This window comes from Poecilia reticulata, linkage group LG15, assembly GCF_000633615.1.
Source record: "Poecilia reticulata strain Guanapo linkage group LG15, Guppy_female_1.0+MT, whole genome shotgun sequence".
Classification (NCBI taxonomy): domain Eukaryota; kingdom Metazoa; phylum Chordata; class Actinopteri; order Cyprinodontiformes; family Poeciliidae; genus Poecilia; species Poecilia reticulata.
The window spans coordinates 1,168,553-1,188,263 of NC_024345.1; the positions used below are offsets into that span (position 1 = coordinate 1,168,553).

The 19,711-nt window shown below is 41.2% G+C and overlaps 1 protein-coding gene across 1 annotated transcript in view; it reads right to left on the bottom strand.

Annotated features, from left to right (window-relative positions):
- Positions 1–1,811: 1,811 nt before the first annotated feature.
- LOC103476508 (sodium/potassium/calcium exchanger 3-like) overlaps positions 1,812–19,711 on the bottom strand; it is a 44,693-nt gene continuing 26,793 nt past the window's right edge. Inside the window, exons 3-17 of the mRNA XM_008428913.2 lie at positions 15,050–15,126; positions 13,696–13,770; positions 13,502–13,586; positions 13,293–13,396; positions 12,950–13,024; positions 12,764–12,789; positions 12,606–12,659; positions 11,610–11,737; positions 10,332–10,492; positions 9,016–9,256; positions 8,619–8,785; positions 8,340–8,454; positions 6,607–6,719; positions 5,609–5,674; positions 1,812–5,515 (exon numbers count right to left, since the gene is read on the bottom strand). Of these exons, the coding sequence (XP_008427135.1) occupies positions 5,366–5,515; positions 5,609–5,674; positions 6,607–6,719; positions 8,340–8,454; positions 8,619–8,785; positions 9,016–9,256; positions 10,332–10,492; positions 11,610–11,737; positions 12,606–12,659; positions 12,764–12,789; positions 12,950–13,024; positions 13,293–13,396; positions 13,502–13,586; positions 13,696–13,770; positions 15,050–15,126 (1,637 nt within the window). The 3' untranslated portion in view covers positions 1,812–5,365. The remainder of the gene's footprint in view (positions 5,516–5,608; positions 5,675–6,606; positions 6,720–8,339; positions 8,455–8,618; positions 8,786–9,015; positions 9,257–10,331; positions 10,493–11,609; positions 11,738–12,605; positions 12,660–12,763; positions 12,790–12,949; positions 13,025–13,292; positions 13,397–13,501; positions 13,587–13,695; positions 13,771–15,049; positions 15,127–19,711) is intronic.

Consider the following 19,711-nt stretch of genomic DNA (forward strand, 5'->3'; position numbering starts at 1 on the left):
TAGGTGATTTGGCTGATTTCAGACACACTAAAGTCCAGAGCAGTGACGGCCTCCACACTGTGGCTGCGTTCACACTGCAGCCCGAAGTGACCCAATTCAAATTTTTTGTCAAATCGGATTTTTTTTGTTTGTTGCCGTGGCCATTTACACTTCCAAATATGAGACCTGTATGTGTTCTCCAGTGAATTGCAAAGGACCTGAAAGTGTCCCGCATGCGCAGCAGAGGACGCAATAAAGTCACACATAGAGAGTGCTCAGTGTTTTGTCATAAAGAAGAAGTAGTGCTCAGTGTTGGCGGAAGTAAACATGTATGCTAACGGTGGAGCATAGCTTACGATTTTAAAGTTGTTGTCCGACCGAAGCAGGATATTAACAACTTAATCCTCATTATAGTCCGTCATGGTTGTTATTCTTTCCGCTTCCGCATGCAGAATAGTGACGTTTGTCGAGTATCAGTGACATTCAGGTCGGATGAATGGACTTTTGGTCACATTTGAATCGGATATCCACGTTACATTCGAAAAAAGAAAAACGACCTGTGTTGTTCAGACTCTCATGAAAAGATCAGACTCAGGTACATTATGCAAAAAAAAAAAACAACAACAAAAAAAACAATCAAAATTGGATCACTTCAGGTTGCAGTGTGAACGCAGTCATAGTGTGGGAGCATCACTTCACTGCACTTTTCTACGCCTTCATCAGGAGTAGGTGTACGCAGTGACTAGCAAACACAACAAACCCTACACACCCGGAACAGAGAAGGATTGGTAAAGTGCATGCTGCAGCTGATCTTAGATACATATGATAAAGAAAAACATGGTAATCACTGTAATGCAGTTGCTGTGAGAGATATCTCCTGACACTGACAAAATACAGTTAACGGATTGCTCCGTTAACTGAGCAGTGTTCACTGTCAAAGCACTATAACTTTTCAGAATTTAAATATCTCAAATAAAATTTTTAAAAATGGAGTCATTTGATTGCACATACAAGCCTTTTGGGGCAGTTTCACACAGGATGTAGAACATACTATAACCGCAATGTAGCGTATCGGCGTTTTGGGTGGATTGCAGAGGAATTATGGAAGAACTTGCAGAGTATCAGTTGTGTCAGAGCTACACAAACCAGTGAGGCTTGGTCCTGAGTGCCTCACGAGAACCCCTTAATGTGGCATCAGGGTTGTGCTAACCATGGTGACATCTTTGAGTGTGGAGGGGCATCACGATGCAACAAGAGTCAGGGTGGTTTGGCATACTTTATGGAATAGCTACGGTTCTTGACACATAAGAGTAAGGTGGAGGTCGAGGAATGGGATGATGGAGAACAGCAGGGGAAATCCGGGATAGCCAGGAAAAGAAAGTGAAGGCGACGCTGATAGTTTTCTAAATTTGACCCAAACCACCACGATCCGAGTCACACGGATAGAGATCAGCTGGTGGCTGGTGACTGACCAAACTCCAACCTGTTCCAGGTGGAGATGTCAAACAACATGCTTCAGTGTATTTACTGTCAGTGAGGGACGAAAACTCAAACTTAGCACTTTTCCCTATCAGTATGGTGTTTAAAAAGGAAATCAGAGGAAGCACGAAGACATGACAATATTAAATATTCTATTATATATACAAAACCGTTAGAGAGAATGAGACTCGCCGCCAATTGAGCAAAAAATAAAACTCACAGTTATTTATGGACCATTAAGATGTGAGTCAGTAAGATTTTCTCTAGGTTTTAACGAACAAAGCTGTCCTTGACTAAAGAAGGCAAATCATCTTTTACAATGGAGAGGTGACGTTATTTATTTGGTTTTTTTCTTTTTTACAAAAATAACTTAGGCCATTATTTAAGGAAGGTGACGGTTTGTATTTGGAACTTGGTTATTCTTCATTTCTAACTGGACTTCCTACTGATAAAGTGGGAGAAACTCCGACTACCCCCAGTTACGACTTGTAAGACCCACTTTGCATTTCAATATGGCCGATCCTCACGTCGACAATTGTATTTTACAATACTAGGAATGTTTACTTGTAGTACTTGCAACTCTAAGCTAAACAAAATTAAAAGTGATGTTTGCTTGTGGAAAGTAAAGCTTAAAATGATGTTCAGAGGTACTGCCAACGTCTATGGATACCCTGAAATCCCGACTTCTCTATGTTAACTTGGTTTGCGTGTGACGTCAATCACAGTTACGAGTTCTGACGTCAGAGGTAACTGGAATGCAGCAAGAGTCCACTTTAAGACCACACAGTTTACATTGCTCTAAATCTGTCAGTAGATAGATCATACCAAGAAGATAAATAATATTTTGTCATGAGTACAATTGCACAAGCTGCATAGTAAATGCATCTTGGATTGCTTTAGGATACAATTAGTTAAGGTTTGGTGCAATCAATATTGCATGCTACCTCTATACCTCAAGGTTTAAGAGTTTCCTCTAAACACGAACACCTTGGTAACTTACTGAGCTGCCCCGCAGATTGACGACATTATCATAAAATACTCACGGTAATCGCTGATGTAACCAAACAGAAATGGGAAGACAAGTAACAATGTTTCTCTGTTTAACATGAGCAACAGCAAGGAGATTCATTTGGACTGGTGGACCTACACAACACCACATCTTAACCTACGCAGCCCCCTGGGGGACATGGGGGAAAATGTTTCTTTTGCGTTCCCTCGCAGTATTCTTACTGCAATAAAGCACTGAAAGAAAGGCTTACAGTATTCAATTATGCCACGTGAACTGATCAGTAGAATATTGCGAGAGAACGCAAAAGAAGAAAAAAATCCTCCATGTCCCCTGGGGGCCTCCATATTAACCACCTGTTTTAAAAGGAATGGAAGAAAGTTTGACCTGAAACAACGACCTCCTAACTGGATTCACCTGGAGCTGAGCACCAACAAACTCTGAAAAACATCTGCAGAGTGATCAGGGCCTCACAGAGAACTGTGGTTGCAGGAAGAGCTCTTATCCTAAAGGAGATCTACCTGGGCGGAGTGAGAAAGCTTGAGTCTCACTCCAGAAGAGCGAGAGCATCCCTGAATCAATAAATATCAAATGTCGACCTGATTTATGCAGAATTCCACATAATGAGAGCATTCCACGATGGAAGCTGAGTTTGTACATGTAATCTGTGACTTTGTCTGGTGAAGTATGCTTAAGACATTGACACCTGCATCTTTTATCCTGACAATCCTGTTGCAACCGCCCTTGAGACTCTTATTTTGAAGTCAGACAGGAATAAGTCGTTTAGTTATATCAGCAGAATCTGGTCATTAGACTAGCTGACAACACACAGTTACAGAAAACACTGAAGAGGACGCCAACAGTTTTAACTGTCAACTGGCTAACTGCTAGCTGCTAACAAAGCTAAAGTTAGCATCTGCATGTGCATTCCAATTGGGGTAAAACTAAAGGGCCATTTTATAGAGTTCCTAATAAATCTGGACTGCAAGGATTTATCATCAGGACTGGCTTTAACATTGAAACTTAAAACTGAGGGTGAGCTTTAGGAAGCACAAGGCAAAAAAAAAACAACCTGTTTGTGAAAACAAAGAAAATTGGATTAAAATTCCCCAAAGATATTGCTATCATCTTGTCTCATTCTCGTGAACTCAAAATGATGCATTGTCTCGTCTCAGCTTGTACTGTTACACCTCTCATTGTCTTTAAAGCTGCAACCTGACAAGGGAGTAAGCTTATAGTTATTGCATTACATAAGTTTCGAACCCTGTTTCCCACTCAGAGCAATGAATATTTACAATAAAAAAACACAAAATAAGTAGACAAGATCCTATCAGACACATATTTCTGACTGATGTACAGACAGAGACATGTGATTGGAATGATTTGTACATTAAAACACTAGTTGTTTTTCTCAAATTTGAAACGGGATACCACTGACGGGTAAACTAGACCCTGAAACAGTCTTTGTTTTGTTGGATTAGCTGTCTGGACTGAAGGAGTTGTCAAAGCTCATCTTAAGAAAGTCATGTTTGGTCTCACAATCAGCCACCGCCTCGAAGGAAGTTGTTGCCGTTCAGGGCTTACATTAAATCACAACAGTACATGCTCTAATTCTAGTAGGACACTTTGACTTATCACAAAACCTAAGTGGACAAATCCAGACATTTGTCAGTACAAAATACAAAGGACTTTCAAAATAAGACATGTCCAGAGCAGAACGGTCAGTCCTGGTAAAATCTCGTTCTTCCACAGAGGAAGTACTTTGAACCCACCTCTATTCAGTCTGTTAACTTGGAGTCTTTAAGAGGACAAAAGCAGCAGTCAAAATAATAAAATAATAATAATAATAATAATAATAAAAAAAAACAAGATCCTCTTCTTTTTATAAAGATGTTCCTCATGGAGCTGGTCAGTGCAAATTGGACATTTCTGACATCCACATGCAGAATTCCAGATCAATCCCTCAGAAGACGTTGTGCTTGTTTAGTGTTTAAGTGGTATTCTTCTGTTTGTTTCTGTGACCTCAAGAGAAGTGTGTGTGTGTGTGTGTGTGTGTGTGGCATGAATAAATAATAAATAAATCATCTGTGGGGCGGGGGGAGGTATATACAGGAGAAGGGTATATACAAGAAAGAGTAAAAAAAAACAAAAAACACTACAACTGTGAGTCACTTCATAAAAAGGTAATGCCCTGGTTGTCTGTAGTTTTACGTCTAAAAGCAGAAGAGGAAGACCGTCTCTACACACGTCTATACACACTTGAAGCATGAACAAAGTGACTCTGACTGGACATAATGTGCACATGTGCATAACTGGGTCTGTTTGCTACCGAGAGACTTCCAGCAACCCAAACAACTCCTCTGCAGCTGAAGTGCTGAGCTGACTCCGCCCACCTCAGATTCGTCATTGCTTTGTTCGTTTTTACTCTCCTCATCAAGGCCTCGCCGTATCCCGTGAGGAAGAGTTAGCAGCTAGGAAACGTCACACCTAAACACAGGAGCTTCAAAATAAAACATGTTTATGTGAAAAGCATGCAGTAATACAAAGCTGTGAGTTGATGTGTGTGTGTGTGTTGAGCACAGTGAGGGCTTGTTATTAACCGATTTCTGTCCCTGGAAAAAGTCCCACACTCTGGTCTGAGTGGGAGTAAACACCAGAGCTGCTCCATATTGCACCAAGCAGGAAAACAAGCACCCAAAAAAGAGCAGAGTGGGACCTCTCCAAAAAAAGAAAGAGAGACTCAGAAACAAGTCTGTTCTGACTTAGATCCTCTGTCGAACTCCACCAACCGCCTCCATAACACTACCTGTGAATCGGACTCACTGCGTGTGTGTGTGTGTGTGTGTGTATATGCGTGTGTTTGTGTGTGTGCGTGTGTGTGTGTGGTAATGCCGGTGCGTCTCAGTCTTCCCGACACGTTGGCAGGTTGACAAAAGTGAAGATGTTGTATTCGATGAGGCAGGAGAAGCACAGGAAGATGGAGTAGAGCAAGAGACACGTGAATCCCAGACGTTTGTCCAGCGTCCACTTGTTCAGGTGGACTCCCAGCACCTGGACATCGCAGCAAGCAGAGGGACGTGAGGCTCATGAGCACAGATACAGGATGTAAGAAGAGTCAGAAGTCTGTGTGAGACGCAAACTCACCGTAAGGAAGACAGACGCCAGCAGGAGACCCACAGAGAAGATGAGCCCTTTGCTGTTCAGCTTAATCTGCAGAAGGAAGAGACGAGGCTCGTTATCAGACACTATATGGAGATCTTCTTGCACAAATTTCATTTCAATACTGTCACTGTTCCAGAGTTTGTGGGAATGAAACAAAACAAACAAAACAAAACAAAAAAAAACAAAGTACACCCTCTTTTTATGTGCATAAAGATATCCCTGACTCCAAAGTCGACAAGACTGACTACAACAGGAGATGCCCACGTCGTTACCGTCCACCGATCCTCTCACTGTATGAATTATGGAAACATTAGTCATGACAATATGGTATGAAACAGACGACCTGTGAAAAAACTGAGTGCCTTTGCTTTCTCCCAGTGCTAACAAACAACCAATCAGAGGTTGTTTGTCAGCACCTCTGATTGGTTGTTTGTAAGTCCAACCAATCTTAGCGTTTGTCAATCGTAATCTTGTGTGATGCTGCTAGATGGTCACAAAGTTTTGGTGGGACAGATTTAGCCCCAGGCCTCGTGTTTGACACATGTGCCTTAAAATAAAATAATTTAAAAACATAAAAAATTATAAAGCATGCAATATCAGTAATCCAACGTATTAAAATGAGTTTTCAACAGTGAGCAAGGCATGCCTGATAAAGACCGCAGGGCATGTGAAATATTTTTTCTAAATTTTTTCTCTTTTTTTCTTCTCTACATCACAACTGCATCAAATATTAGAATGCTGAAATGGGAACAAAAGACGACGATAAAAAGGATCCCAGAAGGACAAAACGCTGAATTCAGATTCAGTCATTTGTCTTCATTTCCAGTATTTATACACAGATCCGTTTTTAACATACATGATGTTTCTCAGATGATTTGGATCAATTCAAAGAAAGGCAGTTGGCCAAAAAGTTGACATTAAGACAGTCACAGTGTAAATATTAGAAACTTTATCATTAGGAGGTCTGCAGCTGGACTTACAGCAGAGCCGTAATTAATGGCCAGTGTCTTCAGGGCCCAGGGGAGGCCAAGCCCTACCAGGATGTCAAACACATTACTGCCGATGGAGTTGGACACGGCCATGTCTCCCATACCTGGAGACAGCGACAGAAAAGAGGAGACAGAATGAAAGAAGGGCAGAAACAAAGGCGGGTAGGAGGGGGAGAGACAGAAGAGTTAAAGGTGGGTGGGCATATGGAAGATCAGTGATGCTGACTGTGGTACTGATATCCAAAAGTCAAGTCTGTACTTCAAAAAAAAAAAGTTCTTTGTAGCCATAGGAAGTCCCCATGTGTTTGTTTTGTGTGTCACCCTGCCTGACATAACCCACTTACAGACACATAAATCTGCACACACATACAAACACACACAGCTGCTTCAATATTTAATGGCAAGAGTGAGAATAAACACAGATGAAAGCAGGGAGGATGGGACTCCTGCCAGCTTGTTTTCCCTCCTCCTCTTCTTTTAGCTTCCTGGACCAAGATGACAGGAAACGCCTTGGTCGCTTGTTTCCATGTGATTCATCTGCTCCCCTCCAAACCTGTTTGATGGAGGCTTCTCTTAGACTCTGCTGTTCTGTCACGCTGGGAGAATGAAGAAGTCTCTGTTTATACTGCGACACTTGATGACGAGTGGCTAACTTTTCAATCTGAGGTAGGACTTCTTGTGCGGGGGGGGCGCAAAAAACACCCGTCTGAACAAAACCTAAAGCTAATGACATTCTCTGATCAGGCAAGAAATAAATAATTCTACTATAATTTAGAAATCATTAAGATTATTTCTGTAATTTGACAAACACTGCATACCTGTTTTGATTATTTTACATGAAAATACATAAACAGATAGAAAAGTATAATAAAATGCCATGTAAGGAGTGTTTTCACTGCAAGAACCGAGATCTAATCTGGGCACAGAGGTATAAATCTTCCCCAGAAGGTGCAGATTTTTCTGCATGGGCCACAAACAAAAGGTGGAAAGCTTCATGGTGTAAGGGAGCCCAAACCTAAAATCAAATCCAGAGGTGGCATTAGCCTTTTAATTAATTAATATATTAATCAAAAGGATGTTGAAATGCCAAGGGATCAGCCAGGAGACAAGTAAAAAATAAAAATGAAAAAATCCACAGCACCTCATTATCAGTAACACTGCAAGATATGAGCAGATGAACTGAAGACAGGCATGTTAACAAGAGAGCATCACAAAGTTACTGTAGATTTGTCAGCTGCTTCACTACAGTCTGATGAGCATCTTAATGAAGACATACCATAAAGAATGAAGGTGTTTCTAGAGGTCTAAGGAGTCCAACCAACCCTGTACTGGTAGAGGCAGATGAATGTACACCAGATTAAAGGTGGGAGAAAAATTTCTATTTTCTAGATGGTATCAGTCCATTAATGGGGCAAAATTAGCAAAAATTGGAAAAAAGAAGGAACTTCAACATCAGAACCAGATATGTCAGCCATGCAGGGTTTCCTCCCAGTGGATTATTACTAAGCGATTCTTGTTTCAATTTTAAATAGGTTTTTTATACACCAGTAATGCTGAAGAGCATGATCTTTGCTGCAGGACACTTCACCGGCAGAGCGCGGTCATTCCTGACAGAGGGTTTAAACTGGATGCATTGAACAGGACACAACACGGGAGGGGCAGAAGAGGACTCTAGTCAAGACATTTGGTGCCTCTGCACGTTGGCCGCCTCGCGGATGTGTTACCTTGCCGCGCCACTATCAGACTCGCCATGCAGTCGGGAACGCTGGTGCCCGCTGCCAGAAAGGTGATGCCCATGATCACATCAGGGATTCCGAGTGTGAAGCCGATCACTGTTACCTGACACACAGAGACAGAAGGTTGTGTCTTACACATCGGAAGTCATAAAAGAGCTCCAGGTGTAGATGGCTTCTACACCTGGGTCATGCATTAACCCTCAACACTGCATGCAATACTACGTTTGTCTTAGTTTGTCAGAAACACAGAGAAAGGACACAACTCACCATCCAGACCATGATGTAGGAGAAGGAGGCAATCCAAAGGGTGGAGAAAATAAAGGAGAGCATAAACCAGTTCTCCCAGCGAGGTTTGGAGCAGTTGGGGACGGTAAAGAACAGCACCAGGCACAGAGGCCAGGCCAGCAGCCACTTCAGCTTGTTAAACACACCAGCTGCAGACACACAGGCCGACACAGAACGAGATGCCTCAGAGATTAGGACACGTTGCACAGGCCAGCACACAGCGATTAGTCAGAGAAAATCGGTGGAAGAACATAAATACTAACATTCACCATCCATAACAGCAATTTAATCAAAAGTGGTCAGCAGCTGAAAAAAGACTAAGATTTGCTAACTTGGCTTTTGGGACAACAGAGGTGGAGAATTGCCTTCAAGAGCTCACCTGGACACTGGAAGGGCACAAAAGGTCCGTCTCCCTCATCTTCCTCTTCCTCTTCATCGTTCTCATTGTTTTCGTTGTCTTCGTTCTCCGTCTCGTTGCCCGCCTCTCGATCGTCACGGCGAATGCTGAGGCGCCTCTCTGCCCTGGACAGTCCATTTTCGATGCCCCGTCTACCACCTCCTTTGACAGAAACGTCTGATTCGCCGTTGGTCAGAGTCCGTGTGTTGATTAGTCTCTGTCTCTGTGCAACATGAAGTAAGGACGAGCTCAGTTCTGATAGAGATGGATTTTTAATTGGTTTTATTCTAATTGGTAAAAAGTCTTCATCTAAGGATAAATTGCCTCTGCAACTACAACTCTTCAACCATAACTCCTACCGAAGGGGTATGTGGTGACAGTGAAAGGAAAACGACCCTTAAAGAGGAAGTTAGACCAGACGCACAAAGAAGCAACTCAAAGTTTATCTGAAAGGTATTTAAGCAGACCAGAGACTTTTATTGCTTACATCACTTACATGCAAAGTGTTTCGTCAAAAAGTTCAGTTTTGGCCTCATCTGAGCATAAAACCCTCTTCCATATTTGCTGGAACTCCTACTTGGTTTGTGGCAAACCTTAGATGACAAGGGCAGTAGGAGTTTGTCCAGAAATCAAATGATTCCATGACTATTTGTCTGGTGAACATATTCCCCCTTTCTGAGCTGTGGTTCTCTGCAGCACCTTGAGTCTCTTAGCTCCTTCCTTTTTTAACACCCTCCTTCTGTCAGTTTAAGTGGAGGCAGCCATATTATACCACACTTTTTTTTTTGTTTTTAATTAAAATCTAACCCTTCTACTATCTCGCTGATCTGTCTGCTGTGTTTCTCAGTCTTCATGACGCTGGCTGTTCTCTAATGTTCTCTAAAAAAACAACATCTAAGGCCAACAACAGAACAGCTACATTTATTCTCTGGTTCTCAATCCTCAAAGCCCACAGCTGGCATGGAAGATTCCTGAGAGCTGCAGATCAGCAGCCAGGAAAAAAGCAATGCCCAAGCCACCGTAGTTCATATGCAAATTAGGTTGAAGCAGAGCAGGAGAGGACACTGCCTGGTACTCCTCTCGTGCCAGCAAGGTTCACCATCCCACACTTCTGGACCCTATTGCCCTAAAGATTAGGCAGCAAGAAATTGGCACTAAGACAGAAGCGTGGATCCCCTGTCCAACTGGCCCAGGCTCTGTCCTGCCCCTGCACATGTCTACAACAGATACAAACCTCTGGAGGTGAGACTTCACACCCCGGATGAAAGCAATTTGAGTTTCTGTGTCTTTGACCTCACCTCAGTGATGAGCATCCGTGAGGCCATGGTGAGTCGGGTTCTTGGAGAGAAGTGACTGGTGATCATGATCCTCATGCCAGCCTCGGAAAAGGTCAGCTGGTGGGGGTACGCAGAGAGCAGCTCGTCCACCATCAGCACAGATGGCTTTCTGTGGTGGTTTGCTGTTAAGAGTCACACACATGCAACAGCAGCACCATGACTAACAGAGGATATGTCGACACCATTCAGCTGTTTATGCTCAAACTCTCACATAAACAACAGCGGTTGGGCAACATGGGCAACTGCCACTGCGGCATCTTGACATGGAACGCCATGAGACAACACTTACTCTCATGCACGCTCTACTGATGAAGATTCACTTATTTCGGGATGCCACATACTTGGAGTGGCTCCATCGGCCTTAAATGCTTTCTGGTTAATTCAGCTAGTTTGTTATTTGACTTCCTGGAGTTGCTCATAGTCTGGAACAGCAAGTATCTGTCCTCTCACTGTGTAAACAACAGTTACTTTCTATCGCTTCAGAAGACAGGTCCCACATCTTAATGCAAAACCACAGAGGAAATAAACTACAGATATGTGAGAGCTGCGGCCCACTGTCCACTTCTGCTGTGGGCCGGAATCAGATGCATGCTCCCTACACGCTTGATGACGTTGGCAACCAGAGACAAGTTTGAGTTGTAGCAAGACTATACAAGGTTTCCCCCAGAAAACTTGCTAAGCCCGATGGTTTGATGCTAGGGCAGTCATTCATCAAGCGGCCTGTCGGGTTTTTGAGTTTAAAAAAATGTGGAAATTTGAAAATATTACTTGATAATTATGAATTATTGAAAGATTGGAAGATTAATACCTGAACACCAACCATAATGTCTTAAAATATTCAAACATTTAAAAAAAACGTTAAAAAATAAGCGATGCTAAGCCTGGTGGGGGCACAAGTAAAGCCTAAGGCCCGCCAGGCTTATAATACACTCGGGGAAACCCTGCTATACATCAATTCGTGTTTGCAAAAATAGAAAAGAATTTTTTTTAAAAATGAATTATAAAAATGAAACATTTTCCTTCTGAGAGGGTTCTCACGCCCTATTCAGGATCCAAACCAATCAGACACAGAGTTAGTGTCTGCTAGTGGACCAATCTGGTCAGAATATCAGCCTCCTCTACAGACACAAGAAGGCTAAGTAACAAGAAGTTTTTGTCCAGAGTTTAAAGGAGACCGAACTTTGTACAGAACATTGACCAGAGGTCAGCAATCAAGTGATAGTCAAATAAAAGTTGTACCTTTCTTCAGTAGGACAGCAGTAGCATCATAGCCATCGTCTAGTTCAGCGTTAGCAGCAGCTCCATTACTTAAACCAGATGGATTCTTCTTCTGTCTCTCAAGGAAACGAACAATGTAGCAGTTCAACCTGCAACAGGAAGTCAGGTCACCTTCATGTACTCTGTGGACCTGCAACATGTCTCCTGTTTATCTCTACAATCAGATTAGCTGGATGCGTTGTGTGCTTTAGCTTTCAGCTATTTACTTTGGTTATACATAGCGTTGAGAAAAACAGTTTGCTCCTAGCTTTTTCTACGTCTGTCATACCTAAGAGTTCCAGATCATCACACTAATTACAATGCAAATTGAACAAATGCTAGTAGGGGCAAAGTGTCAGAATGGAAAGTTCTACAAAAAGCAGTGAGAGCAGCAGAGAAAATGATTGTTACTTTATTTCATCAACAAAAAAGACTTTTTAGTTGGCTGGCCAGATGCTGCAGGAAATACTGCAGCATCCAGTGAAGAACCACCAGGTTCTGTGACGATTTCGTCCCACGTCGTTGAATACACACCAATCCTCAACATCTGCAAACCCTACATGTTCTGCTCCGTCCACACAAAAAATAACAGTCAGGAGTTAGAGCATTAGTTTCTAATGAGGTTGCTAAGCTACAGCTCACTGTAGAGCTAAATGGTGTAATGATACCAACCCAATTGGCAGAAGCTGAAGACATCACCTTGTACTTGTACTTGTGGTAGGCTATATATTTCCAATAGTTTACATGTAACAGATATACAAAAAAAAAACTCATGATGGGGGCAAACAGCTTTTCATGCCTCTGTATTGGGAATCGTTACTGTTGGGGGTCACAATGCCCAAACCCTTGGCTTTGATTTTCACTAAATATACAGAATGGATGTGATGAGGAGGAAAAAGTCTCTCCTGACCATGATGACATGAAGGATATACAAAAAAATAAAGTTTCTTAAAATGAGTGGTTGAGTCTTAAACTTACCTCATGATCAAAATGTAGACGAAATACATCAGAATCAGTGTCAGAGCTTCCCACCTAAAGATTAAAAATATCAGTCAACCGTGTTTTACCCTGGTTAGCAAAACAAAAAATTGGAATTCTACCAAATTTGTGGTAAATATGGAAGCTCCACGACTTACCAAACCACCTTCTCATCATATATAAACTTTTGCATGAAAGAGAGACAAGAAGCAAAGCATTACACGTGATGTGGACTCTGGTTTTCTGATCGTAAAGGAAAGCTATCACTGATGTGATTTATGAGATAGTAATATTTTTGGATCCAACAAACTGGTTCTTTGGTAGATAATACCATCAGCACTTACCACTATAAGGGCAGAGATAGACAGTGTGTAGTAGACCGAGTCTCTGAGCAGAGGCCAGCGGGACAGACGGATGGTCTGAGACACAGTGACAGGAGAATTATGATTAAATACTGTGGCGACACAAAAGCTCCACATATAGATGTTTTTTTCCCCTCAGTGAACAAATCCAACCAGTGGACAAATTAATTTCAGGAGTTAAAACAGATAAATAATCAAACCCAGATCATCATGCGGCTAAGACGTTTCTGTCTGTCTGTCTGATTGTTTTATGAAGAACTTTGCAGCATCAACAATGCACGAAAGCTATGCATAGCTCTCTCTGTGTGTGTGTTTTGTCCTGTACCTGCAAAGCGAATATGCCACACACTCCAATAATGCAGAGAATGTTGAAGACAGCAGAGCCCACAATTGTGCCCACGCCAACGTCGCCTTTGGTGATGAACACTCCTGCACGACAGAACAAACGGCTGCGTATGTGTCAGAGAGATTACAGAGGCCACCTCTCGGACGAAGACGTTTAGGGTCAGTTTAAAGTTCAATCAAGCTACGCACCAATGACTGAAGTGAAGAGTTCAGGAGCTGAGCTGCCAGCTGCCATGAAAGTGGCTCCTGCCACGTCCTCGCTCAGCTGAAGACGCTGTTTGGACAAGAGAAGAAGAGAGAGAGAGGATTTTCTCTAGAGGAAAACAGTGGCCGTCTAGAGATCCTCAGCAGAGGTGCAAGAGTGACCGGCATTGACTTCTTACCTCACAAATCTTCTCTAGTGAGGGGACAAAGTAGTCATCACAGACCAATGCCAGGGCATAAAACATGTAGACTGCCTACAGAGACCAGGATATACAATGAATAAACTCACTCCACTGAAGCAACACAATCTGTGCTCAACTTCATCAGATTGAAGTGGTTAGTGGTTTGCTAACGGTGCACTACTGCAAACCAGGCATGCACGTCTTTTATCATTTGCTTTCATTTATTTATTTCGAACATGATAGAAGTATGAAATCACACACATGAACAAGGAATGCAAAAGACACATATTTTTTGTACCACATTAATCTTAACACTCTCGAAAAGGAGAAGGAAGAAATTTATGAACTCCTACCTCATAAACTCATACAATATTTTCAGATGGACCCTCATTAATAAATCAAATCAAAATTAAAAATAAACAGGTTCATTAATTTTCCATGTTATCTGGGTTTACATATGTCTAAATATATACATCCATACCCACACACTGATATGCGTTAGCCTCAATTTACGCATTAGTGCTAACTCTGACCCATGTTTCTATGTCTTCTTATATTTCCTTTTAAATTGTATTCAATTTTGACTTTGTTTTAACTCCTCATTTAACTTCCATAATTTTACCCCATGAATTGAAATACAAAAGCTCTTTCTTGTTGTGCGTAAACTACGAATCCTTAAGTTCGAGTAACCCGTTGAGTTATATCCCCCCTTCTCTTTCAAAAACCATAATCTGTATGAGCTCAGCTAGCAGCTTATTAGATGCCTTAAACATAATCTTTGTAAGATGTTTTTGGATAAATGCAGAAGGTAATATTTACATTCCTTCAGGTGAGAAGTTGCTCTCACTCATGTCTCGGGATGAACAGAAGAGGGAAGGGTCTTGCTCAGTGTAATACCTTCACTTGTGTTGTACACCTGCACTCTATTGTTCCTACAGCAATTTCTCTTGTCAATGCAGGATGAGGTAGGAGGCGTCGCATCCAATTGTTGCCGGTCCACAATGACATACTGCTGTTCCTTTCCCATTATGTATTGATTTCTATTTGCTGTCTTTCTTGGTATGCTTTATTGTTTTTTTTTTATTTCTTAACTTTGATACTTTGTCTTTCAGTTTTTATACCTGCTGTGACACCATTTGCCCACTTGGGAGGTGAATAAATCTGAATCTGGGACACGACACTTTTGTAGAATTGTTATTAATAAAACAGTCTGAATGTGATGCGTCAGTTTTTGTGCACATTTCTACCACGCACTGTAAAAGGCAGACGCTTTTTCACCGTGTTGTTCATTTAAATATGGGAACGTGAAACGCACTTGGTGCAAATGCAGAATGCTGCAGATGACACTTACACACAGAACATGGAGGCCCACTGCTCCCTCTGTGCGCTCCTGGTTGGTGAAATAATCTCTGGGGAACTCATGAATCGCTGCAATGACACAAAAACAAAAGAGAGAGCCCGAATAAAGCTGAAGTATTCAGGAGTTTTAAGTAAGTAGTTACTGTTGACGCCAGGGAAAAGGAACAAACAGTCAACTGGTTGGGAACATTTCAGTGAACAGAAACATCACAGTGCTTTTCAGAGGAAAGATTACAACAGGAAAATGTGTGGAGCCCCTTTCACTTTCAGGAAAGGTTAGAGCTGATTTGATCATTTTACTTGTAGATTGTAATTCTAAACAGAGACAGAGAAGAAGAAGAAGGAAGAGAAGGAGAGAGGAAGAAGAAACAGCTGTGGAAGCCGTCATGGCTGGAAAAAACAAAAAGAAACAGACATCAGACGCAGCAGATGTCCCGCTCCCACATATTTCTCAACAATTCTGACTTCTGCTTCATATCTGTTGGTGGTCTTTGGTGGTGAGAGTCCTGAACGGCTGGGTAAGCCTTGCTCACAGAATGACCTCTCTGACGACGACGATAAATAACAATTCATGGTGATGACCTTCAGTAATTTTACAGGTCTGACTTGTTACCTCATCACATATTAAACAAATTCGCTTAGTTTCCATGACAAACAGCTTCAACAAGTGTTGTGTTGTTGCACGTAGTTGTAACCGAGTCTGTTCAGCTACCATACACATGGCAACAGCATTAAATCACAAGTTAAAATAAATTAAATGTTTGAAAAACATCTGAATAACCAGACAGAGATTGTATGTAAATTATAGAAGTTCAAGATGACTGTATTGATCAATTTAACCTGATAGGTTGTGCTTAAATAATAATAATAATATTAATAATAAAAACTTCCATTCAGCCACCTATGACAACGTTCACTCTGTCAAACACACACAGTGCCTATAAAAATATTCGCCACCTTGAAAGTTGGTATGTTTTACTCTTTGTGTTACTTTTACAAGTCATTCCTGACCATCAATATTTGGTTTTTGAAAAGAAAATGGCAAAAACTCTTCAATGTCAAAGAAAAAACAGTTCAACAAAAATAATGACAATTAAGGTAAAATATTTACCTTAAGAAATTGCGTAAATATTCAAACCCCCCCTCTTCAAATTGACTGACCTAATTCAACAGAGGTCCCGTCAATTGGTGCCAGGAGTCCCACAATACACAATAAGTGGAAAGGAGATCAGCTGCGTGCAGTAAGAGTGTCTCCAGTAATTGGAGTATAAAGATAGAAGGTCCATTCATTGGTTAATCAGTATTCCTGGCTTACAGCATGAAGAAAAAAATAATACTCCAGACAAATCAGAGAAAAAGGTTATTTAGAAGTAGAAATCAGGGCATAGCTACAATAACGTCGCTAAGGAAATGAACTTCTCCTGCAGGTCAATGTCAAGTTTATTTATGTAGCACATTTCCAACAAAGAAACATTCACTTGGGTTTACATATTGAATGTGTCTGTTTTCTTTCTCTGTTTCCCTGTGTGATAAAAATGACAACCAGCCTTTATGTTATCATTAACATAATTTGCACATATTAGAAGAGGAGGCCATGCATAGTAGAGCTGTCGGATGGTAGAAACTGTGGTCTCTGTGTTCCTCTCAGAGCATGGGTAATGGTAAACATGAACTGAAAATGCAGCGCAAATTTGTCAATATATATATATTTTTCACTGATATTTGTGTGGTATGTTGACATAAGCAGTTATATCAGTGAAGTGTGTTATTTTTTCAGTTTCAAATTTTATTTTGAACAAACTTTATGGACACAATTTAGCTCCATTAATTTAATTAATTAGTTCATTCATTTGCCATTCAGTTCAAAAGAACTACAGGGATTAATCAATAAATCTGACTGAAAGATGAATTGCTACTCCTCCTCGCCCAGTAGAATTTAGATCAATGGAAGGAGTGGAAGAGTAGCAGCTGAATTCAGTCAACTTTCAAATCCGAGTCCCTATGCAGACTGATGTACAGAGTCTATGTGCAACAGTAAATGTTGAGTTTTCATGTGACGACATTCACACTTCTGGAACATTTGCATGCTGTTGCAGAAAGCTCCAGGAACATTAACACTGCAGGGTTTCCCTCGGTGTATTATAAGACTGGTGGGCCACCAGGCTTTACTTGTGCCCCCACCAGGCTAAGAATTGCTTATTTATTTTAGTTTTTTTTTTTTAAATGTATGCATTTTATAATACAGTATTTAATCTTCCAATAACACATAATTATCAAGTGATCTTTTCAAATTTCCTGTCAACTTTAAAAAACATTTTAACTCAAAATGACTGCCATAGCAACCAACCACCGGGCTTAGCAAGTTTTCTGGAGGAAACCTTGAACTGGATCTGGACGAGAACTTCATTTATCCGATGTCATCAGGTCATAACACCTAACTCCAAAAACGTGTTAGAGCTGTTTGCCGTTGGCTTCCTATACATTAGGAGATGCTCCCACTTGCGGACACTTTTTCAACAAACCTTTTTATTACGTGACGCATTAATTCCCGTCTGATATCAGCAGTCAATCACAACAAGCAGAAATGTGCTGCATCTCCGTGACATCATGTGTGTTTTCCTGTTGAATATGAGCGTGCATCGGAGTAGGCAGTTAAAAATAGCATCAGCCCACTGTCACTGTGTGTGTGTGTGTATTTGGGATTTGCTTGGCTCACTATGCACCAGGAGGCTCTGTGTGCTCTTCCTCCGCTGTGTGTCTGTGAGCTGAGCGTGTGCCCTTGTGTAACGTGAAGGCAACTCGATGCGCAGTGACATTCTCCCTTCCCTGTAGCCGAGAGCTCGTGAGTCAGGCGGCTGGAGCCTCAGCTTGCCCTGTGTGGCCCGAACACAACACGAGGCCGTCTGCTCATCCAAAGTGACAGGAGCACTGAGAGAGAGAGAGAGAGAGAGAGAGAGAGAGAGAGAGAGAGAGAGAGAGAGAGAGAGAGAGAGAGAGAGAGAGAGAGAGAGAGGGAGAGGGAGAGAGATAGAGAGAGAGAGAGAGAGAGAGGCGAGGCAGAAAGGGGGAAGGTTTGCAGCCTGACATGATGTAGCACTGCCAAGGAACAAGTGATGAAAGGAAGGAGAGAGAAGAAATGTGAATGGAAAGGAAGACCTTTGGCACGCATTTATCTCCTTTATTCACCGAGTCAGGACTTGGCTTGATATACTCATCTTTTTTTTTATGGCACTCAAGCACCACATTTAAACCAGCGACATAATCTATTACTCTGCCAATACATGCAAAAAGTAAAAAAAAAAGTCTGTGCTCTTATTCTGTTTCAATCTCCTGCTGCTGATGGGAATATTTACTACAGTTTCTTTCACACCGGTCAACAACTGTTTTAGTTTTCTGCTTTTTGATTTCTGGGTTTATTATTGCCATTTAGGTCTTGCCATTTTCTATTTAATTCACTATGGTTATTATTACTAGTTGATATATAAGTTCATTCCTTTGTTTCTTTCCTGTTTTTTCCCCCTGTGCATTTTAGTTTGTTCTCTTAAGTTAGGGTTAGACTTTTTCCCTTCTTTGATTTGCAGATCATTTTGTGTCCAAGTTCAACATCTTGTGCATCATCTCTGAACTGAATCAGAAATATCACTTGATAATTATGTGTTATCGAAGATTGGGAGGTTAATACCTGAACACCAACTATAAAGCCTTCAAAAATGCAAACATTTTAAAAAGACTTAAATAAATAATGTTTAGCCTTGTGGGGGCAAAAGTAAAGCCTGGTGGCCCACCAGGCTTAAAATACACGGGGGAAAACCCTGAAAATAACACAAAAAACTTAACAGAAGATATATTTCTTTTTCTTTTTTTACAATGCTAGGTTGGAAGGAGAAGTTTGGAGGTTTTATACAGCAAGTACACATACTTAAAAAAATTATATACATTTATTAATAGTGTCAACAACAATATACAAATATCTTTCTAAGGCTAAACTCCTTAGCTTCTTCTGTTTATACGATCTGAACATCTTTCAGCGCATGCATACAACCTAAGACACACTTATTGGTATTTAAACGACACCAGAAATGATGGAGGACATTAATGGCGTCTTCACACCTGATAGTCCAGCAGACTCGGTTCTATTGAGGACCAAAATCTCTGCATTTGTTACGTTTTCAGCTGGTGCGGTTAGCTTTCACACTGCACTGTCAAACAAACCAAACTCATATTTGCGGGGGACATTTATTTTAATTTTTATTTTTATTTGTCTTATTTTCAGTATCCCTTTGGCTCTGTTATGGGGTTTTTGCCTTTGGTGGCTGTTAATGTTCAGTAAGGGTCAATGTGGCCCAATATTTAAGTTTTATTTATTTATTTTTGGTTTAGTTGCACAACAGTGCAGCGGCAGTAATCTGTTCCCAGCAGACATCTTTTGCCCACACATCTTGTGGAACATGCATCAGATAAAATATATTATATGCATCACCATTTCTGGGATCTATACGCTTCCCTGCAGAGCATAAAAACAAAATGCCGTGCTGCCATAAAGTGAAGGTGTACTGCAATTATTCAGTAATCCTGCAGCTCAAGACTGGCATTGCTGAAGACTATTCCTACTCTTTTCTGAATTTTATATATATATATATATATATATATATAT